General features: G+C 43.0%; 2 protein-coding genes across 2 annotated transcripts; both read left to right on the top strand.

Annotated features, from left to right (window-relative positions):
• The first annotated feature begins 6,149 nt into the window (after positions 1-6,149).
• Positions 6,150-15,846, top strand: LOC310791259 (protein regulator of cytokinesis 1-like). Its single transcript, XM_083652941.1, has 14 exons — positions 6,150-6,447; positions 6,765-6,897; positions 7,508-7,630; positions 7,961-8,194; positions 10,106-10,276; positions 10,771-10,920; positions 11,012-11,159; positions 11,262-11,398; positions 11,753-11,848; positions 11,952-12,098; positions 12,399-12,509; positions 12,657-12,770; positions 14,049-14,228; positions 15,663-15,846. Exons 1-14 carry the CDS (start codon positions 6,437-6,439, stop codon positions 15,735-15,737), a joined length of 1,830 nt encoding a protein of 609 aa, XP_083509067.1. The 5' UTR covers positions 6,150-6,436; the 3' UTR covers positions 15,738-15,846.
• A 1,505-nt stretch (positions 15,847-17,351) lies between these two features.
• LOC310791277 (phosphatidylglycerophosphatase and protein-tyrosine phosphatase 1-like) lies at positions 17,352-23,197 on the top strand. Its single transcript, XM_083652963.1, has 4 exons — positions 17,352-17,547; positions 18,805-18,885; positions 19,458-19,649; positions 22,628-23,197. Exons 1-4 carry the CDS (start codon positions 17,401-17,403, stop codon positions 22,757-22,759), a joined length of 552 nt encoding a protein of 183 aa, XP_083509089.1. The 5' UTR covers positions 17,352-17,400; the 3' UTR covers positions 22,760-23,197.
• Positions 23,198-23,260: the final 63 nt, after the last annotated feature.

Here is a 23,260-nt window from a genome sequence, read left to right as displayed (position 1 = left end):
TTGTCTTTCTGCCTTGATGGCTTTGGGGGGAGGGGAGGGGGGTAGAGCTAGAGTAGATATAGTTGGGGAGGTATTGATGAAACTGACTGAACTAGAGAGGCAGGGGTGTAGAGTGGGTTTTCTGTGGGTGCCAGCGCATGCAGGAGTTGAGGGAAATGAGGAGGCGGATAAGCTGGCTAAGGCCAGTTTGGGTAGAGGTAGTGTAGATGTGCAGGTGGCACTTGGCAAGATGGAGTGTCGGAGCATTATTAGCGAGAGGATTAGTCGGCAGTGGCAGCAGGAGTGGGAGGGTGACCATAAAGGGAGGAAACTATTCAGTATCCAACATTCTGTGAGAGCTGGTAGCAGGCTGAGCATGCCTAGGTCAGATGACATCAAACTGACCAGGCTTAGATTAGGGCATTGTGGGCTGGCAAGTGGGCTGATGATCATGGGGAAACATAAAGATGGCAAGTGTGAGCATTGTGGAGTACTAGAAACTGTGCAGCATGTACTGATGCAATGTTCACACTATGCAGAGGAAAGGAGGGAATTATTTATTGAGCTGGGCAAATTGGGAGTTAAAAGCTTTTCCCTTAAAACACTGTTGGGTGATGGGGTGGCACAAATAAATAGTGTTAGGGAAGTAGTTCGCTTCCTTGTAGCTACAGACCTGTATCGGAGGATATAGGTCAATGGGCAGTGACGTAGTCTAACAGTGTGAGGCAGCAATGCACCAACCCGTGCCTAGTCTGCCGGAAACCCAAAAGAAGAAGAAGAAGAAGAAGAAGAACTATTGACTTTTAGCAGGAGGCGGACCCTTCTCGACTGCTCGGCTTTCTTCAGTGCCGCAAGGCACGCTGGGTATTGTGTTAACCCCGCTAGCTGGGCGCTTCTCGCTCATATATAGTTAGCATTAGCATATTATTTTCCTGGTTATACACTTTCAGAAGTTTAATTTACAAACAAGACTCATATGTGCGAGTGATATTATCACGAATATAAAGTGGAGCAGGGGCTCCGTTAACTTAGATGAAGAAGAAGCTCCTCGTGGACTCGGATGAATGGTTTAGCTGTGAAGCTAACGTTAGCTGTGAAGCTATTGGAGCTTTGAAGGATACAGTTTGTCAGTATTAAAGTCACTGTGTGAAAATGAAAATATCTAAAGTCCAGAAGCTGAGAGCCGTGGTGAAGCAGCGCCTAACTGCTGATGTTGAAGAGGAAGTTACTCGTTCACAAGAGGAGATCGACCAACAACGAAAACTGCTGGACGCTGTGCAGTTACACAGAGAAGCCTTGCCTCCAGACCCCCAGCAGCTGTTGGTCTTTGTGGAGGGGGTTCCTGCTGAGCGGCAGGAGTGGAGCCCCAGTCTGCACCAGGAGGAACCAGAGCCCCCACACATTAAAGAGGACCAGGAGGACCCAGAACCCACACACATTAAAGAGGAGCAGGAGGACCCAGAGCCCCCACACATTAAAGAGGAACAGGAGGAACTCTGGATCAGTCAGGAGGGAGAAGAGCTTCAAGGGCTGGATGATGCTGATATCACCAAGTTCTCATTCACTGCTGTTCGTTTGAAGAGTGAAGATGAGGAAGAGAAACCTCAGTCCTCACAGCTTCATCGAAGCCAAACTGAGGAGAACAGAGTGGCAGAGCCTCTAGCCAGCAGCTCAGCTGAAATAGAAATACAAATAGAAGCTGATGGAGAGGACTGTGGAGTATCAGAACCAGCCAGGAACTTGTATAAAGCGAGTAATTCACAACCAACTAGTGATGACAAGACTTCAGACTCTTCTGAGACTGAAGACAGTGAGGATGAATGGATGGAAACTAGTGAACCTCAGTCAGGTTTAGACTCACGGAAAAACAGTGAAGTTCTTAGGAAGAAACACAGCTGCTCAGTTTGTGATAAAATATTTCGTAATGAATCAAACTTGAAGAGACACATGATAGTCCACACAGGTGAGAAACAATTTATTTGCTCAGTCTGTGGTAAATGTTTTGGTCGTAAAGCAAACTTGAAGATACACATGATAATCCACACAGGAGATAAACAATTTATTTGCTCAGTCTGTGGTAAAGGTTTTGGTCAGAAAGAACACTTGAAGAAACACATGATAATCCACACAGGAGATAAACAATTTATTTGCTCAGTCTGTGGTAAAGGTTTTGGTCGTAAAGCAAACTTGAAGATACACATGATAATCCACACAGGAGATAAACAATTTATTTGCTCAGTCTGTGGTAAAGGTTTTGGTTGTAAATCAACCTTGAAGAGACACATGATAGTACACACAGGAGATAAACAATGTATTTGCTCAGTCTGTGGTAAAGGTTTTGGTCGTAAAGGATACTTGAAGGAACACATGATAGTCCACACAGGAGATAAACAATTTATTTGCTCAGTCTGTGGTAAAGGTTTTGGTTGTAAATCAACCTTGAAGACACACATGATAGTACACACAGGAGATAAACAATTTATTTGCTCAGTCTGTGGTAAAGGTTTTGGTCATAAATCAACCTTGAAGAGACACATGATAGTACACACAGGAGATAAACAATTTATTTGCTCAGTCTGTGGTAAAGGTTTTGGTCATAAAGGAGCCTTGAAGACACACATGATAATCCACACAGGAGTCGATGAACAATTTAATTGCTCAGTTTGTGGTAAAGGTTTTGGTCATAAATCAAACTTGAAGTTACACATGGAAATCCACACAGGAGAGTAAACATTTAATTCAGGGTTCCCACGACCATGGAAAACCTGGAAAAGTCATGGAATGAGTAAAATCCATGAAAGTTTAGGAACAGTCATGAAATGTTGTGTGTAATGCAATTGTTGGAGAAATCTTTCATATAATGTAACAACAGCTAATGTATTCTCTGTAGCTGTTGACATAAGGTAGCTCTAATATCTGTCAACTTTAGTGCATATTGTAATTTTTAATATGATTTTCCTGTTTTAGTTCAATAGCTTATATGATGCAGTGACACTAAGCAGCTGTGTCCTAATTGTCCTAGGTAATAAGTTCTGGTATTGATTCAGAGGCACCGCCTCACATTACATGGAAATTATATTATTGATTCCTGAAAGTCATGGAAAAGTTTTGAAATTGTATCCATGAAAATGTGTGGGAACTCTGTTAATAGGGCTGGGGCGCGTGCCATAAGCGTGGATGAGCTGCGCTTGCCAGTGCAATGCATTGTGGTCCAGTATTGACATGACGGCTAGGCTAGTAGTTTTGTAAACACCGCGACGACAAACACACATCAACGCACATGGATTAAAGTTCTCAGTCGCTAGACGGATTTCAGTCAATTGGAGTCCGATATGAAATGTGAAAAGTATGTCTATGTTGCAACCTATAGCGTACTGATTCAGCCTGGAACACCATGCATCATTACTGGCTGTTTTGGAACTTTAGAGTGAAATGAGTGTGATTATGTACACACTGTCTGCCTTTTTTACATGAAAACCTTTGGAAAATGACCAAAAGATCAGTTAAACGTTAGCTTGTCTCGTTTTCTTATGTGGACAGGCAGCCACACCAAACTCCATTCATGTGGCAACTAAATGTGGCCCTGCCTATGGGTAAATTGAATACCGCCAGAACATAATTTACAAACCTTAAACGAATCGTTAGATGCCACTCTCCAACTCGGCATACATACTGTATTATCTCCCAAGAAGCACTTTGTGAATGTAAAATCTCATGTTTGGAACTGGTTCGCTCTGCTGCTGTACTACAACTGCCCTCCACTGTGTGTTTTGCGGGTAGAGCACTGTGGGAATCACCGGAAAAACATTTTAATTTGGAATGTGTGCTTCTTATTGGACTATGATTGTGTATGCCAAATTAATGTTCTCTGATGTTTCACATAATCAGTATTCCTTAATATTACCATTCAGCTCAATTGGATTTAACGATTTTTTTTTACCACTGTGTTATGTGTTAATGTAGTGTCTGCTATTGATAATAAAGTCTCCACATAATGTTTACTCAGTGTCACTAAGTCTTGTTTTCAATATGCCTCATACTTATTCTGAGAAATGCAGTTGAAGTGACCCTTGGAAACAACCTACAACTGTGTATGTTATGCCTGTTTTAATGGGCTATAATACACAATAGAGGCCAATACAAAATGTTGCTTTAACTATTAATTATGAATCAGAAGAAGTGACTTTGAGCTTTTTTCTGCTTTACAATGGCTTTCATGTTAAATGAGTGTGGCTTCATTCAGCAGGACAGACGGACACCATCTTCTTGTCACAGACATGTAAATGCATGCACACTTCAGAGGCTCCCTGAAATGTGTCCTCCACTTTTGACCCGTCCTGGCTCGTCCTTCCTCCATGGGTCAGGCCAGGAGTCGCGGGCAGCCTGCAGCGCCCGGGGACCTACTTCCTGTAGTCATTGCTGGTCAGGCAATGATCTTCTTAAGCTTGTTCAATCCTGTTTATTGATAGTGCTTAGCTAGACTTAGCTAGACATATTCTCTGTCAAGCCCTCTGAGACTGTGAGACATGTTTGTGAATTAGGGCTATACAAATCAACTTGATTTGACTTGATTTCTTGCAAGTCTTTAATGGGGGTTCTACATGGAAGAAACCCTAGGTAAGCACGGGGAGAACACATTCCAAACAGAAAGGCCCCTTTCATGACACAGCCCATCTGGACACTAGGCTTTGATGCAATCAAAATCAGCTTTATTGGCCAAGTATGTTTACCTTTGCATGGATTTTTCCAGTTAGGCTCCAGAACCCTGGCGAATTCCGCGTCCTAACTCAACCCCAACCCCCCCATCCCGACTCCTAGTCAGACCCGAGTCAAACCCAGGTAACAGTCACAAATGCCTACAATACATCCTCTGTTTTGGGAACATTTTTGGGTTGCAGTAACATATTGGTCCACTGCGTGGCGCTCCGAGAGGGGGTAAGAGGAAGACAAAAAACAAGTGAAGAAAATAAACAAATTGTTGGAAAGAGAGGAAGAGAGGGATGATGCTATTAATGCTCCCTTCACATTAGAGGAAATGAAAAGGGCTATATGGAAATCAGGAATAACTTCACCGGGGAAAGATCAAATATGCTATATCATGTTGAAGCATTTGTCAGATGCTGCATTAGAGCTCATATTACACTTGTATAACAAGGTTTGTCAGTAAGGAAAGTTACCACATAGTTGGAAACAAGCAGTTATTGTTCCCATTAGGAAATCAGGAAAAGATCCCACTAATCCATCCAACTATAGACCAATTGCTTTAACATGTGTAAAATGATGGAGCGTATGATTACACTGATTATTACTGATTATCTGGAAGTGAGGGATCTTAGATCAAGTCATCAAAGTGGATTCAGTCTAAAAAGGTATTAAATGTGTTTAGTGGGAACAGAGTGGGGAGCTGATAGGACTGCTTTGCAAACTATAGGTTTAATAAGATCAGCTCTGGATTATGGGTGTGTAGCATATGGGTCAGCATGTAAATCTGTGTTAAGAAAACTTGGATGTTATACAAGCACAAGCGTTAAGGATATGTAGTGGGGCCTTTAAGACAACATCTGTGCCAGCGTTGTTAATTGGTTCCTTATTATTTAATTATGGTTAGTGTGTTTATTGTTTGAAAGGACTTAATTGTTGGTGTGCATAGAATCACAAAGATAGATTTTAGTCCACACTCCAGATCAGTGGGTGGCGGTAATGCACCAGAAAGTTGTTTGCCAACCGCCATTAAACGCAAAGGAAGAAGAAGAAGAAGTGTGGTCTGGTCAGTGGGACGTGTGTTGGTTGAAGCTCCGTTCGTTAGCAGTAGCATATTATTTTCCGGTTACACACTTTCAGAAGTTTAATTTACAAACAGAAGACTCATATGTGCGAGTGATATTACCACGAATCTAAAGTGGAGCCGGGGCTCCGTTAACTTAGATGAAGAAGAAGCTCCTCATGGACTCTGATGAATAGTTTAGCTGTGAAGCTAACGTTAGCTGTGAAGCTATTGGAGCTTTGAAGGATAAAGTTATTAAGTCACTGTGTGAAAATGAAAATGTCTAAAGTCCAGCAGCTGAGAGCGGTGGTGAAGCAGCGCCTAACTGCTGCTGTTGAAGAGGAAGTTACTCGTTCACAAGAGGAGATCGATCGACAACGAAAACTGCTGGACGCTTTACATTACATTAGTGTTTGCTAGTTGCTACGTTATCAACACAAACTCTCCATCTGATCATGGAGGCGTTTGCAGCGGAATAGAAAATGGATTACAGAATGGACAATGTGTGGAATGGGCTACATGCACAACTCCACTACTTCCTGAAATTAGTACAGCTTCTTTATTTCCTGTCATCACTATTGGATGAACTGATTAATGTCAGGTGTGCTGCAGTCACAACAATGATCAGGCACACCTGGTTCATCAGTTCATCCAATAGTGTAGGACAGGAAATAAAGAAGCTGGAATTCAACCATGAGAAAGAGGTAACGCTTTTACCAATAATACATTTCTGTCACGTTGAACTATTTAAACCGTGTAAAATTAACGTTAGCTGTTAGCTTAGCCAGGAGCTAATGAAACTCCCTTGCCAGCCAACGTAACGCTAGCTATGTTTCTCGCTAACAGCTAAGTTGTTGGTGCAGTTGATGTTATGCTACATAACTTTATGGGAGCGTAACGTTAATTAACACGACATGGACATTATATTTTCTTTCGTTGTTTTGTTAGCTAACGTACGTTATAGTGCAGGCAAAAACCGTCGTTTTGAACGAATTGTTTGTCCCCCTGTCCGTCCATGCAGTGAGGTGATCGCAACCGAGTCTGTGGCATGCTTGAATAAAGCTCTGTACCACCTGAAAGCCATATGGGAGGAAATCGGAATCCCAGAGGACCAGAGGCTACAGAGGACCAATACTGTGAAGAACCACATTAAGGTGAAACATCTCAATGTTAGAACAGATCCTCCTACTGCTTCGCCTCTATAACGTTACACCTGTACGTCTGCGGTCTGCATCTTCTGCTGCTTTTTTTCTCGTTTGCGTCAGGGACAGGGGTTTGCAATGCATTAACGTTAGCCTGGTATCCATGCCTCTATGAATCGCAGTTTTCATCACTATTGGAACCAGAGTGCTGAAAACTGTGATTCATAGCGGCTGGATTGGATACCAGACTAGGTTTGCATCGCTTCTATTTAGGTTCGATGGTTATTTCTTAATGTAACTGTTCTGCCATTGAACAAGTTTCAGCCTAGAATGAATATGTTACCAATGGAGTGAGTTTTACAGAGGTGTGTGTGAGCAAGAAAGATGAATGGGGGAGGGACTTTCTACAAGAACACAACCCTTGAGTGAAACTAAGGCGATTAGAACTCATTCAAACCCCTATGAGGAAACTCAGAAGCCACATGGAAGTTGTTTTGCATGACAAGTTCAGATTGCCCTAAAAAAGCAGTTTTACAGGCTATCTGTCCCCCTCTCCCCCATTCCTGTCTTTGTTTTGTCTGTTGTGTCATCCTTCTGAATGTACTGATCTGATTTCTACCAGAGCTTACTGGATATGATGATTGCAGAAGAGGAATCTCTGAAGAAGAGGCTTATAAGCAGCATTCAGGCATGCTGCAAAGAAATGGAGAAACTCTGCCTGGAACTTCAGCTGCCCACGTTTGAGGTAACTGCAACTGGAACAGTTTCAGTGCTAATGTAATGTTCATTGACAAATAACCTGTTTCTATTAACATACTTAACTGCTAGAAACTGTTGATGAACGGCTCATAGCTCAACTTATTAGATTATGTCTTAGATACTTTTTCTGATTATCCACAATTTAGAGTTCACTAAATGTTTTGAACAACTTGTGTATAACTGAAGTTTGTTAACAAACTATCCCAGTCACTAAAGTTATTGGCTGTAGACCAACTGCCTCGGAACTGGCATGAGAAACACCACATCTTGAAAATTGACAGTTTCCTGTTTTGTTGTTTCTCTTCTGTAAATCCAGGAGGAGCACAGTATCAGCATGCTGCAGCGAGAGAAGGATATCCGCACACGAGTGGAGCTTCTGATGAAAGAGAAGACCCAACGGATGCAGCACCTGAAGGCGCTGTTGGAGCAGGACCAGGACCTTTGTGACATCTTGTGCTCCACGCCGTATGTCATCTCTCCGGACTCTGTCCCTTCGCTGGAACAGCTGGAAAACTTCCGCCAGCACATCGACAGCAAGACTGCAGAGAAGGTGGGAGACGGTTGTAAAACAACCATCCTTGCAGAGGTCAAAGAGGCAGAGGTCAAAGAGAAAACAGTCATCTCTAAAAAGTGTACCACAACCACCAGGGCTACCCACAACCATAAAACAGCCCCAACAGCAGCTGCAGAGGGAGTCCCTCTCAAGAGGCAGGATAGGTTTAAGAAGAGCACCAGGGCACCCCCACCCAGCCCGCCCCAACACCGTAGGGCCCAGCTACGCTCATCCCTTAGGCTACATTTAGAGGCCCTGGGGGCCCACAGCCAGAGCTTGGAACGGGCCCCAAAATACAAGCCCAGCCGGACACGATGCTGTTTGGCCTGTTCTGTCTCGGCCCAGACAGATGTCTCTAAAAAGCGTACCACATCCATCAGAGATGTCCACAACCGTAAAACAGCCACAGAAGCAGCTGCAGAGAGAGTCCCTCCCAAGAGGCAGGATAGGTTTAAGAAGAGCACCAGGGCACCCCCACCCCTTAGGCTGCAAAAAGACAAGCCCAGCCTGCCCCAAGCCTGTTGGGCCATGATAAGTCCAGCCATTAGGCTGCATTTAGAGGCCCTGGGGGCCCACAACCAGAATTTGGCAGACACCCCAAAAGATAAGCCCAGCCCGACCCTACCCTGTTGCTCCTGGCCACAGGAATCCCTTAAGCTGGCATTAGAGGCCCTGGGGGTCCACAACCAGAGCTTGGAAGAGACCCCAAAAAATAAGCCCAGCCCGACCCAACGGCGACGCTGCTGGTCCCGGCCACGGCAATCCCTTAGGCTGCATTTAGAGGCCCTGGGGTCTCACAACCAGAGCTTGGAAGAGACCCCAAAAAATAAGCCCAGCCCGACCCAACGGCGACGCTGCTGGTCCCGGCCACGGCAATCCCTTAGGCTGCATTTAGAGGCCCTGGGGTCTCACAACCAGAGCTTGGAAGAGACCCCAAAAAATAAGCCCAGCCCGACCCAACGGCGCCGCTGCTGGTCCCGGCCACGGCAATCCCTTAGGCTGCATTTAGAGGCCCTGGGGTCCCACAACCAGAGCTTGGAAGAGACCCCAAAAAATAAGCCCAGCCCGACCCAACGGCGACGCTGCTGGTCCCGGCCACAGCAATCCCTTAGGCTGCATTTAGAGGCCCTGGGGTCCCACAACCAAAGCTTGGCAGAGACCCCAAAAGATAAGCCCAGCCCGACCCGACGGCGGCGCTGCTGGTCCCTGCCACCCCAATCGTTTAGGCTGCATTTAGAGGCCCTGGGGTCCCACAACCAGAGCTTGGAAGAGACCCCAAAAGATAAGCCCAGCCCGTCCCGAGGCTGTTGGTCCCTGCCACCCCAATCCCTTAGGCTGCATTTAGAGGCCCTGGGGGCCCACAACCAGAGCTTGGAACAGACCCCAAAAGACAAGCCCAGCCCAACCCGACGCTGTTGGTCCGGGCCACAGCAAGCCCTCCCCGAACCCGTATGCTAAGCTTTCTATTATATCCATGTTGTCTGTTCAGTCTTATGAATACCTGAGGTTTTATGCTGACAATGTTATAACATTCTGATTATCACACCAAATATTACCCCAATTATATAAATATCTGACCAAAAAAAAAGAATAGTTGAATATTCGTATTGATGGATCCACTTCTTTATGCAGCCCTTGCCTTGTGTTAATGAAACATTTTAAAGCCAACTACCGTACTTAAAGTAAAATGCATGGGTGGCAGTCGAGAAGCAAGGCTGATTCCCTTAATTTCTGAAAGATTTACATGTTGAAGGTTTTCAATGGTGACACAGATTAAATCATTTCAGGGAGTCGATTTTGTGGTAGAGCTGTGAGATGTTTGGTGATATTTGGGTCAGGTGTTACGTCTATTTATGGTAAATGCTGAAAAGGTAGCTTGCCATACTGAATGCAACTCCATCTGTGCAGGGGAGGCGGCACACTGAGTTCGTGGACCTAAAAAGGCAGATCATCGTGTGCATGGATGACCTGGACCAGATCCCTGAGACCAGCTTTGAGAAGGACATCTATGATGATGATGAGGAGTCTTTCTGCCTTTCCAGAGACAACATTACAGCACTCAAACTGCTCCTCTGCCAGGTAAAGTGGATTTACACCATTTGGTGAAATTAAACTTTAATGATCTCCGTGAGGAAATTGGGAAACGTTTGAGAATTTGTGAAAAAAATAAAATGAGACCTTGAAAGACAAGATATAGAGTGAGTAAATAAACCAGCCTCTCTATGATGTATTCTCATCATGTCGTGTCTTACCCAAAAGATGCCAATCCTTGAATCTTACTAAACACAAACAGACAGGACTCAAATCTTTCAAGTTAAATGTGTCCAACTTGTGAGTGTGGAAACCTTGATATGTTCTTCTCAGTCAGGACTGTATATCGGTACAATGTTCGATATATAGCGTAGTGAAATATTAGACCATTACAATGCTGTTAACCACTACATGTATCTCTGGTCAAAGGCTGAACTAATCAAATTAGAAGCCGTGGACAGACATGTGTAATTGATCACGGCGTATGACGAGTGTAATGTGCTCACTAACTGGTGCCACCCTCTGCTGTGTTGGTGCTACAGCTGGAGGAACGCAAGGCAGAGAATGAGGCGGTGTGTGAGAGTCAGCGAGAGAGGATCCAGCAGCTGTGGGACAGACTGCAGGTTCCCCAGGAGGAGAGAGAGGCCTTTTCTGAACACATGGTCGCGTCCAAGAAGAAGAACCTGGAGGCGGTAAGTGAAACCTGACCCCCCCCCCCCCCAGTGTCCTGTATAACTTCAATTTAATTCTAGCTCTGTGTACTCATTCTACTCCCTCCATCAGTTACAAACAGAGGTCCAGCGCCTGGAGGAGCTCAAACTGCTGAACATTCGCAACGTTATCGACGCCATCCGCTCCGAGATAGCTGTGCTTTGGGAAAAGTGCTTCTTCAGCACTGACCAGCGGCAGGCTTTCCTGCCATATTTTAGCGGTGGGTTCAATAGTTTTGATATTTTGGCCATGATCTTAATGTATTAAATGCATGTATTAAAAAAAAAAAAAAGAGGCTAAAACCGTTATTTGACTATTTCAGAGGATTTTACTGAGGAGCTGTTGGAGCGGCATGATGCTGAGATCCAGCATCTGAAGCAGCATTATGAAGAGCACAAGGAGCTTTTTGAAGGGGTTCACCAGTGGGAGGACAGCTGGAGACTCTTCCAGGAGCTGGAGGTGAGCACTCTTTCCAGCAGAAAAGGAAGCTTTTCCCCAACACCAAGTCAAGGCGAGACCTGTCCTGAGCTTACCCAATCCACATGAAGTTGCAGTATTACATTAGACAGGATATGGTACAGTATAACTGTTATACTGCCATCTTCTATCTAATTTGATTGCCTCTAGTATTAACATAATATAGCTCTTTTCAATTTGCTTAATCAAAATACTGGAAATTGCAAATGGAGTGGACTTGAAAAACATGAGACAGGGCATGCGTCAGTGTGCTCATTGAGTCACCATCATTGCTTAAATGACTGCATGTTAGGAAAAAGTGTTTAACTAAGGTCTGGCTGTCTTTCTCATTCCCAGAAAAAAGCCACAGATCCCACAAGATTCACCAACAGAGGAGGGAATCTTCTCAAAGAGGAGAAACAGAGATCTGACCTGCAGAAAAGCTTGCCCAAGGTAAGATGTGATGGCCATCTGTGATTTATGTATTTATTTTCATTCATTAAAAATATATCTAATAATATCACTTTAATTGTATGTATGTTTTGTTTTGTTTTAGCTTGAGAAGAAACTGAAGGCGCAGATCGATGCCTGGGAGAGTGAGCAGGGACGGGAGTTTCTGGTGCATGGTCAGATGTTTCTGCAGTACGTGGAGGAGCAGTGGGGGCTGCATCGCATGGAGAAAGAACAGGAGAAACTAGATAGGGTAAGCAGCATGTTGTTCTGTTTGATTTAATTGATCCTTTATTTAACCAGGGTAATCACATTGAGATTTCCATCTGTTTTTCAAGACAACTGTTCATCAAGAAGGAAACCTAGGTACTTAGAAGATGCCACCACGTCTATCATCTTGTTTTGCAGTGTAGTAATTTGAGGCATAGTAGCACACTGGAAATTGGATTTTGAAGAAAAAAAAGCGGATTTAGAAAAAAAACCATCTTCAAATGTGCATGTATGTTTTCTGAGACGTGATGCAGCCTCTCTTTTTTTCTACACATCCCAACAGCACCTCAAGAAGAGCAGACAGATCGAGGAGGACATGCTGTATGGGACAACGGTACGGACACCCACCAAACGCAGATTCCTCGGCACTCCCACGGCCAATAAATCAAGAAAGGTTTGCAATCACACTTCCTCTCTTCTTAACATAAACCCAAAGCATGGCTTACGTTTCTGCTAATAATCTTTTTTTTTTGTCTGCCTAAAAATGCCAGAGTACGCAAGCACTAAATCCTCCCTCTATCCTCTATCCATCTTTTACCAGCTTAACGCCACCTCCACCATCTCTAGTGCCAACTCTAACAGCACCGTGCGCTCAGGCTACGGTGGAGCCGTCTTTCGCTCGCCTGTGTCCCGCCCCCCACTCTCAGCAAATAAGGTTTGTTTTCTTTTCTGTCCTTCAGCCACATTCTGCATCTACTGAATGTAAACGAGTAACAATGTTGTCCTCCCCAAAAATGATGCAGGCCAGGCGTGCCTTCAGCCAATATGCATCTTAATTAGATGCACCATTAGTTCAAGACCACCTCGTCCAGAACGAAAAAGACTTTTGAAATGATCATTGATTTCAGAACCAAACAATCAGTTAAAGGGACAGCTCTCCCTGAAATCCAAAATACATATTTTCCCTCTCACCTGTAGTGCTATTTATCCATCTATATCGTTTTGGGATAGTTGCCTGAGTTTTGGAGATATCGCCCGCAGAGATGTTTGCCTTCTCTTGAATACAATGGAACTGGATGGCACTCGGCTTGTCGTGCTTGAAGCACCAAAAAAATACACTTGGAAAAACTTGACAGCATTCATTGTCTCTTTCCAGAAATCATGACCCGGTTACTCAAAATAATGCACAGACTTTGTTGTCAGCAGTTTCATGTAGGAACTATTTTCTTTTGCAGTCTTATGTAGGAATTAGCTAGCAGCTAACAAGTGTAGTTCGGTCAAAAGAAAATAGTTCCTCCATGAAACTGCTCATAACGAGGTTTGTGGATTATCTTGAGTAACGGAGTCATGATTTCTGGAAAGAGACATTGCTGTTGAGTTTTTCAAATATATTTCTTTGGCACTTTGTGCACCACAAGCCGAGTGCCATCCAGTTCCATTGTATTGGAGAAAAGGCAGAAACTCTGTGGCCGATATCTCCAAAACTCAGGCAACTAGCACAAAACGATATACCGTAGATGGATAAATGGCAATACAGGTGAGAGGGAAAGTATGTATTTTGGATTTTAGGGTGAGCTGTTCCTTTAGAGCACCGATCCTCAACAGCCAACTGATTAGCATAAACAAATTATTTGGAACATACATCAGCAATAACCTGAATTGGGACTTCAACGCTAACCATCACATGAAAAAAAAGCCCAGCAGAGATTCTACTTCCTTAGAAAACTCAATCTATTCTACACGGCCAGTATCTAAAATATCCTGTTATCAATTACTGTCTGGTATAAATGGACAGGATTATCACCAGAGCATCAAAGATCACAGTGTGCAAACTCCCCATAATAAAAAAATAAATAAACTTGAACCATTCCGCCGAGTTCCATTATATCAGACCAACGACCACAAAACATTTGAAAGTTCTGAAGAGGATGAGTTAGTTGCAGTTGTCATCGATGTCTCATTTCCGCATGTGTCTCCTCTGCTGTGTCTTCAGGCTCCAGCAGCACGGACGCCGGCACGCAGTAAACCCCCACACGCAGTACTTCTGCAGGGCTGCAACAAGGAGAACCACCCCACCAAGGCTTCCCCTCTCACCGGTGCGTTGCTGACCCATGGTAGTCCACAGCGTCCCTCCAGCATAACCTCTGTTGCCAGCACATATTCAGAGTTTGTGGTAATTTTTATTAACTTTATATATATTTTTTATTTTATTTGCATTTTCTGATTCATGCACATCAGCACACAGTTGAAGTAAACTGTAGAGGTTTTTGATTTCACTATACAAAGTGCTAATGATATAAATTCATGTTTTAGGAGTTGATCAGCACTGAATCTGTTCAGTCAAGGTGTGTTTGGAATTTTAACACCTGCTGTGATGCTGGCTAATGCTATTTAACTAAACTGCATGCTATCTCAGGGTTGCCACAGGTCTGGAAAGTGCTTGAAAAAAAAAAAAAAAAAATCATTGAAAGTGCTTGAATTTGGCCTACCAGAATCTGTTTGAACCTTGTGCGCTCCGTCTAGAGGACTTACATGACCTGTCTATGTGAACAACTGTGAATTATTGGCTCGTAATTTTGAAATAATTTGTCTTTGCTGCTTGAAAATCTATCATTTGATATTACAAAAGCGGGGGTAATATGCCCGAACCCCCAGTGGAATGCCGGATCCGAGTGGTTCACCCGGTTGTCACAGCTGTCACTCACACCTTTTTATATTCAATCGGGTCTGGGCACACACATTTCCTGGGTCCATTAGGTTCCGGGTCCTTAATTTTGGACCCCTGAAGACCTCTAGGAAACCCTGTATTAATTACAGGAAATGACACCCTAAAACACCTAAAAACGGTGTAAAAAACAACAAACAGCTATTGGTTGTTGCATTTCTGTGCCAATTATAGATGAGGTGACATCACCACCAGATATTTCCAGCAGCTACAGTGGATAAGTGGAAGTTTGATAATGAGACAATGTTTCAGGATGTAAAGCATCAGTGGTAAACATCAGGTTTTGGGGTCAGTCCCTTCAGAATCATAGAGCGAGGGCTTCTTTCTAAAGCCGCCATTTTGCACCAAGAGACGACTGCAGAAATATAAATCATGTGTTTTCATTGTTGCCATCACTCTCTCCACCTAGTAGGCGTAATGAAAGCAACAAGTTCACTCCTGTTCTATGCGGGTCGTTGAAAGGCAATATGGGAGGCAGGTCGAGGAAATAGTGGGTTCACCAAAACTAAATGACAACAACACTCGATCACAAAATATCTTCTGGATGCTGCGAACATGGGTTTGATGATGCTGTGTGTGTGTTGATGAGAGAATCTGAGGGTGGATTCGTCCTTTTTTTTTTATCTGTGTAAAATGTAATATTTCACAGAGCAGTCAGGGTTCAAAGCCTCAGGAGCCACACTGTGTGATGATGCGGTTTGTTTTCTTTCCACTTGTTCCACTGATGATCACTAACAACTTCAACCTGTCTCTTTTTATTAGAAAACAAAACCAGTGCCTATGGGTTTATGGCGCATTACAGATTGCTTATAAATATCAGCTCCTGTCTCCTTGTTTTGGAGGAATCTTTCTTACACTCGTCTTCTTGTTCCTTTTCCACAGCGAGACCTTTCCAAGGCCTCTAACACCAACGTCCAGCCAGACATCCTGAACTCCACTACCACCACCAGCCTTTGACCCTTCCTCTCTGACCAAGATTGTCTTCGACATCACAGTCCTTCCAATCAGTTCTGAACACTTGTGAAATGGATCACTACCTTGTACGGCTTTCTGCTTTTTTATATGTAAATGAAGGTGATAATATATTATAAAAGTGTGTGTTGCTACTTTCGGCAACAGTCCAATCACACGGGAAACGTGTCATCGCTCCTCTTGGCCAGTTGCTAGGCATATTCATCTGAAAAAGAAGAAGTTTAAAATGGCCTGTTGTATCACTTTCCTTAGGGTTATGTTTGTATCATATGTTAACTAACACTGTTTTGTGCAAATTAGTAGCTATGTGAAAGATGCAAGTATTGTTCTGCATCTTGTGCTGCACACTAAGAACAGCAAAAGTCAGGTTAGCTTTCTGAACTTATGCAATGTAGGGTCACAGGCCAAATGTATATTTTGCACTTTCTAGGAATTATATCTAGTCTAATTTTACACATTTATATTTTACATATTTGTATATATTGTTATGATCTGTTAACTTTATACCGTTGTTTGGCCAAGCTATTATTATATTTGTTTAAATGGGCTGATATGACAGTTTGTTCGGTGTACAGTTTGAACACTTAAGTCATTGAATCATTATGGACTCTGTTGTCAGATTCAGCCAAGCTTGGTGTCCAAAAATTATTTCATTTTAATTATTTTTTCTTTTGGTCTGTTGGACTCATTAAACGGTAAAGTAAATATTTTGTATGTGTCGTACTTCATAGTGTCTAAGTCACACCCTCTTCTGTGTTCGGCATGGGGCTGAAGAGATTTAGTTACTCATTTATTTTCCCATAATGTTCTGTAAAATCCTTATAAAAAAGAGTTTTACTTGGACAAAAAACAACTCAGCTATATTCAGAATCTTAAGCAACAGCATATATCACTGACTCGTACCAAAACACTTTTTTCTGCTGATTTCTTATTAAATATGAGCATATATATATATATATAAGCATATTCTATGTTTATGGAGAGCCAGCTGTCCGCAGACTATGGTCAGATATAATGGCCAGAGTGAAAAGAATCAATCACCCCTTTATCTGTCTTGTAATTGCTCAATAGTGTCCTTGGTGAATCACACCCCCATGATTACTCATGTAAGAACAATAGAGGAGATACCATTTGGTTTAGGGGGCAATAGATACAAACGCAGCAAACATAGCATACCTCTCTTTTTTTTTTTTTACAGTCTGTGGTTGATACAATCAGTTCTAAATAAAAGCCCATCAAAACTTATCAACACCATTCATTTGAGGACTTGGAAAAAATACAGAAAAGTGAGACTTACTTCCTGGCTGAGAAAGTGGCATTTAGACTTAAGGCAATGACATGCTCGAGAATAAACGGCGAAAACCTCGTAACGTTGTCGGGATAGATTTTATTTTGAAAATGCATACCGGAAATATTTCTGTATTGGTGCTAACTTGACTGGATACAAAGAACGAACAGCCCGGAAGTTGTATTCTCGTCCCTCCCTCCTTGCTGTGTTGCTGGAGGCATAGACATATATGGCTGGAGGCATGTCATGCTGAAATGAGGAGGTCAGACAGTCCGCTTTACAGCCAAGTGTGCAGTAAGGAACATGTACTAACCTGGATAGAGGAGCTGTTTTGGTGCTAGGCTCGTTTACAGCGCAGTCATGTCGGGGGCAATAGCAAGGCTGCTGTTCTACCCGACTTTAGCTTACAATGTTGTCATGGAGAAGGTGTCCTCCAGACAGTGGTTCAACCGAGTGGACCAGACTGTGATCCTGGGAGCCCTGCCCTTCAGGTCCATGACACATGAGGTAACATCCTATGGTCAAGTCTCAACTACAGTACCTAATTCTATCTATCTATCTATCTATCTATCTATCTATCTATCTATCTATCTATCTATCTATCTATCTATCTATCTATCTATCTATCTATCTATCTATCTATCTATATCTATCTATCTATCTATCTGTCTGCCTGCCTGTCTCTGTCTGTCTGCCTGTCTCTGTCTGTCTGCCTGCATCTCTCTCTCACTCTCAACTACAGTACCTAATACTATCTATCTATCTATCTATCTATCTATCTATCTATCTATCTATCTATCTATCTATCTGTCTATCTACAGTATCTATCTATCTATCTGCCTGCCCCTCTCTCTCTCTCTCTCTCTCTCTCTCTCTCTCTCACACACTCACTCTCAACTTGCTTTACTGGCATGACAAGTAGCATTCTTGTGTTGTCAAAACGAATGCATGAATCATCTTTGGTCAGGTCCCAAGTCAGTCTCCCAGGCCTTGAGGCTCAAGTCAAATCACAAATGTAGACTGTCAAGTCACATCAGAACAAATCAAGAGCACACAATTTAAAATCTAGAAGAAAACGAAATATCTAAGACTTTTCAATGCAATATGGTTTTAATAGGATCAAAACTTTGTTTCAACTTGAATTAAATCAATCATCCCATGCAAATTCCACAAACGTCATCTGACTGCTGGAACAAATCACATCACGTTTTTTTTCAATCTAAGTCATTTACACAAACACACAAGTTAAGACTTCAGAAATGTTTTCAAGTCATCAAAATACAAGTCAAAAGACAGTATGGGCTATAACGAATCAAACATTTCAGTTTTGATGACCTTGTGGCAATAGGATTTGGATGAAGTGTCCGCGTGTTTTAAATCTTTGGGTACTTCCATAGAATAGAGAAATGTGAAAATACATATCATGGAGCAGAAAAATGAATGTGGTATCAGTTCCATGTTATTCTGCTATAGTAATCATCACAAATGAGACGCTCCACGCTCGGCCATCACAATTTCACAAATTCTCCATCCAACTTATATTTTTGTCACTTAGCTTGGCATTTTAAAATGGTTTACATTCTAGCAGCCAACGCCATCCCCCTGAAAGATTTGTGTCTCACAAATAAACATAGCCAAAGTCTGCACAGTCAGACTTTGTTGTGACTGAACTTTTTGTTACATCGTATCGTGGTTGTCTTGAATCCTGAGACTTAACAGCACTGTGAACTAAGCTGCCATTGTCATTCTTTGTTTTCCGTCTAGCTGGTGGACACAGAAAATGTGCGAGGGGTTATAACCATGAATGAAGATTATGAAACTACATATTTCTGCAACTCTTCTGAGGTGAGTTCATGACATTTGTTGCAGTTTGTTCCTGACAGGCAACTTCTGCTATGTGTAGAGACATGATCCAGCAACATTGCAATAGACCCTTTTCACGGGGGCCATTTTGTGTCAAAAAGGCAGAATAAACACAGGTGCAAGCAAAACACTAATGAGGGTTTCCAAATTCCAATCATGGAAGTTGGAAACGCTCATTAGTGTTTTGCGACACATAATGGCCCCTGTGAGAAGGGTCTATTAGTAATTCTAGTTTTGTCCCCCTGTCTGTCATTCACTGTTTGTTGAGGTTGTAGTGCTTTTAATCTGAATAACATCATTACATGTAAAGCAGTTGGCTATACTTATCTTAGTTGTAGATGTAAGACTAAATTACAGCTGTCAATTTAAATGTAACATCTTCTCTACTGTTGGTGGCATTGACTGTTGGTGGTAACTTCCTTGCTGTGGAGCACCATTGCTGCATGAATAGAGAAAACACTGCATCATGTCCGGATATTTCCAGCTGAGAGGGTAGAGTGATGTTGAGAGTGAGGTAGAGTGAAGTGTGTTTGATTCGATGTGCTGTGCTGCAGGAGTGGCAGGCTGCAGGGGTGGAGCAGCTGAGGCTGAGCACGGTGGACCTGACCGGGGTTCCCAGCCTGGAGAACCTCCACAGAGGGGTGGAGTTCGCCCTGCGCCTCAGGGAGGAGGGCTCCAGTGTGTACGTGCACTGTAAAGCCGGGCGCTCCCGCAGCGCCACGCTGGCTGCTGCGTACCTCATCCGGGTCAGTCGACATCAGCCTTCACTGTGTTGACGCCACCATATAGAGAGGCAACGTGAAACGTCACTTCCTGCTTCAGCACTGTACCAGAGATTTTCATCCACCATTTATTTTCCCATAGACATTTCGTAAAATGCTTGTAAAAATAGTTTTACTTGGTCAAACCAAATGGTTCAGATATATTTAGAAACAGGAGAGACCGCATAACATTTCACTTGGACCAAAACATGAAAAACTGGATTGAAAGAAAATATTTTTTCAATGTTGTTTTTTTAAGTTTTGGTCCGAGTGAAATGTTCTATGGTCTCTCCTGATTCTAAATATAGCTGAACTGTTTGGTTTGAACAAGTAAAACTATTTTTATAAGCATTTTACGAAATGTCTATGAGAAAATAAATGGCGGGTGAAAATCTCTGGTACAGTGCTGTAGCAGGAAGTAGGCGGTCACTTTGCCTCTCTATAGACTCCAACAGACAAACACAGGGTATCCGCGGGGTCTTGAAAAGTATTAAAAGTTGATGAATCAATTTAGGGAAAATTAAGGCCCTTAAAACGTATTAAAAAGTCTTGATCACCATTTGAGAGATATTCAATTTTGTAGCTATTGGTGTTAAATGAGCATATTATATTGTTTCATATCCATCGCAGACCCCTAAATTGAATCGATATTGTATCATGGCAGACTTTGTGTTATCAGCAGCAAATTATTGTATAATTGTCCAAAGAATCTAATATAATGTCGTATCGCAATGAAACTTGTGATTTACATCCCTATCGCTGATGTGACGCAAGTGGCGTCGAAGTCTTAAAATCTATTGAAAAAGTCTTAAAAACGGTCTTTAACAGGTATTGAATTGAACTTCAGGATTCCTGCATTATACCCTGCAAACAGCTTGCAGTTAGAACCACAGACAGCATGATGATGTATTTGAAGGCCTCTCTGCCTCCAACATGGCAGCAGACATTACTTTGGGTTTTTTGCTTCTTGTGCAGCAGAGGACTTGTCCCAGGAAACTGGAAACAGCAGATGTTTTGCATGCTATCGGTCAGTGATGGAGAGTAACACAATGGACATTTACCAATATGTATCTATGCAAAGGTTGTGGATTGTTACTTTAAAGGAGAACTTACCTCCAAAACACTTTTTTTCAGCTTTTAACCAATATATATGACTTTGGGGGTGATGTGTGAAGAATTCTGGTCAGAATTTCCACATTTGACACCAAACTGTTGCCATTTTACCATTTGTATCATTTTTCAGCAGCATATCTGGCATAAGCGCCCTCTTAGGGTCAAAGACTGCTTTTTTTTTTTTTCTCAAATGAATGGGAGATTAGGGGCACACTGACGTCACAGTGCCCCCAAAGACTATGGGATTTCAAGATAATTACTCCCCTACCCCCCCCTGTACCCTTTCAGCTCCTCAGAACTCCAAGCCTATTCTTATTGAAGTTTGCTCTTAAAATACTGAACCAAACGTCGTCAAAGTTGGCACATGTCTTAATTATAGTTAGTTTCCTGCTGAATGTGTCATTACTTTATTGATATCTTACCTGGATAAGCTCGAATGATGATGTTTATATTATCAGTCCGAGTTGCAAGCACTGTCTCCAGCCCAGAGGCAGGCGGGAGCGAGCGGGAGAGAGTCGTACTGTAAACCTCATGCACTAGCTCCAAGCTCCGCGGGCGCGCGCAGCAGAGCTGGGCTCTCTCGGACTCGGCCAGAGCAGAGAGAGCACAGTCTGACATTTCCGCGGCTATCAGTCCGACTTGGAAGCACTGTCTCTCGGCCAGTCAAACGGGAGAGGAAATGTCAGCAGAGTAGAGCGACTGGGGACTGGGGGGGGGGGGGGTTGACTCGCTGTGTGCGAGCACGATCTGCTGTGTGCTCAGGCAGCGGGGACGCGCGGGCAGTGAGAGGCGGGGGCTTTGAAGAGGAGAAGAGCTCTGCGCTGCCTCTCCTGCACCCTGAGAGGAAAAATGCTGCTGTCATGCTGTAAATCACGAAAAGCCCCAAAACGCAAATTAAAAACGGATTTCATTGCGCGGTTTATCTCTAGTTAGACGAGGGAATTACGTGGAGAAATCTCGCATTGTGTTACCCCAGAGCGAGAGGTTTGTCCTATTGTGGGTGTGCTGCTGTTAACGAGCCCATGTCACTTTGCTCCCGTAACGTAGTTTGAGTAGTTTCCATAGAGATACATGCAGAAAAATAATTAAATTTCTAGTTCGCCACTGAATTACCAAATTGATATAACTTAAAACCATTTTCAGATTTTCTGTTTCCATACAGACCAACAGCGTTGGTTAGTTGTTGATATTTATAGAGATATTGCCCCTCTCAAATAAATTATTTTTGAGGCAGTAGGCAAACTGTAATGGCGTCGATTTCCGAAAAAGAATCTCGACTCGAACACAGCCAAAGAGTCCAGTATAGACAAGAGCATATGTCATTTCTTGTTTTTTTCCATAGGTATTTTCAAATCACTGTTCTAATACATATCTAGGGGGTAAGTCCTCCTTTAAGGCGTACAAAAGTGCAGATGCATTTGAGTATTTCACTTCAGGGTGGGTGAAACTATCCAAAAATCCCTTATCTTCATAAGAAAAAGGTGTTCCTGATTACTGAGCCAAAGAGATGACGTTACGTTTATAGACTATTGTGTCATCTCTCTTTATGAGCGGGCAAAAGCAGAAATCCCCCCCTCCATCCTCCTGACACCAATATTACAACCGATGACGTAACATAACGGACCGTTTCATTGGTACTCGGTGAATAAATACAGTGCATTATTTAATGAAATAGCTCTGATAGGCGCTTTCTCTGGCTAGCTGAGTGTTCGGGTTAGGAGTCAACATGACGCGGATAGATATTCAGGGGGGAGGGGAGGGGAGGGGGGGGGGGGGGGTGGCTGTGCGTTTGTCTGTTAAGTCTGCCTGTCAGTCAGTGTGATTTTGACCTTGTGTTTTTCCATTGACAGCTCCACTGCTGGACTCCAGAAGAAGCCTGTCAGATGTTGGCGTCTGTTCGGCCGCACATATTGGTACGCTCCGCTCAGCTGCAGATGCTGAGGAGATACCACCAGCAAGTCTGTGGAGGGGAGTCGAGCTGAGAGTCCATAGGGAAGAGGCCTGGCGCAGCGCCTTGGTATAATATACCAAACTCCAGTATAGAATAGAATATTCCTACAGGAGCTGTGAAGACTGGACAAAGAGCATTACAAATGACTTCTTCACCTGGTCAGCTAAATCTCAACATCGTAACATACACATATTTGAGAATAAAGCCCCCAAAATTGCATTGTTTTTCTCAGAGTTTTATCATCAAAATCCTGTTAGTTTTACTTTCTGGAAAGGTGTGTATTTTAGTGGTTAGCCTACTTCATGGTGTGCCAGGAGACAAGCATACAAATTCAAACCAATAGCCTCAAAGATGTTTTTTAAGAAGCAAGACCCCATCAGAGTAACATTTTCCTGTGACTTCAATAATAAACACACTCCACTTGACAGCGTTGTTGGATTGCAGCGGCACAAGAAGAGCACATTTTAGTGCAGCCTTTACAGTTTACATTTTTTATATACTGTAACATGTTTCATATGATGCCTCACTACTT

This window comes from Poromitra crassiceps, assembly GCF_964638095.1.
Source record: "Poromitra crassiceps genome assembly, chromosome: 16".
In the NCBI taxonomy this organism is placed as follows: domain Eukaryota; kingdom Metazoa; phylum Chordata; class Actinopteri; order Beryciformes; family Melamphaidae; genus Poromitra; species Poromitra crassiceps.
Note: the sequence above shows the minus strand (reverse complement) of the source record. Positions and strands in the feature narration are given on the sequence as shown.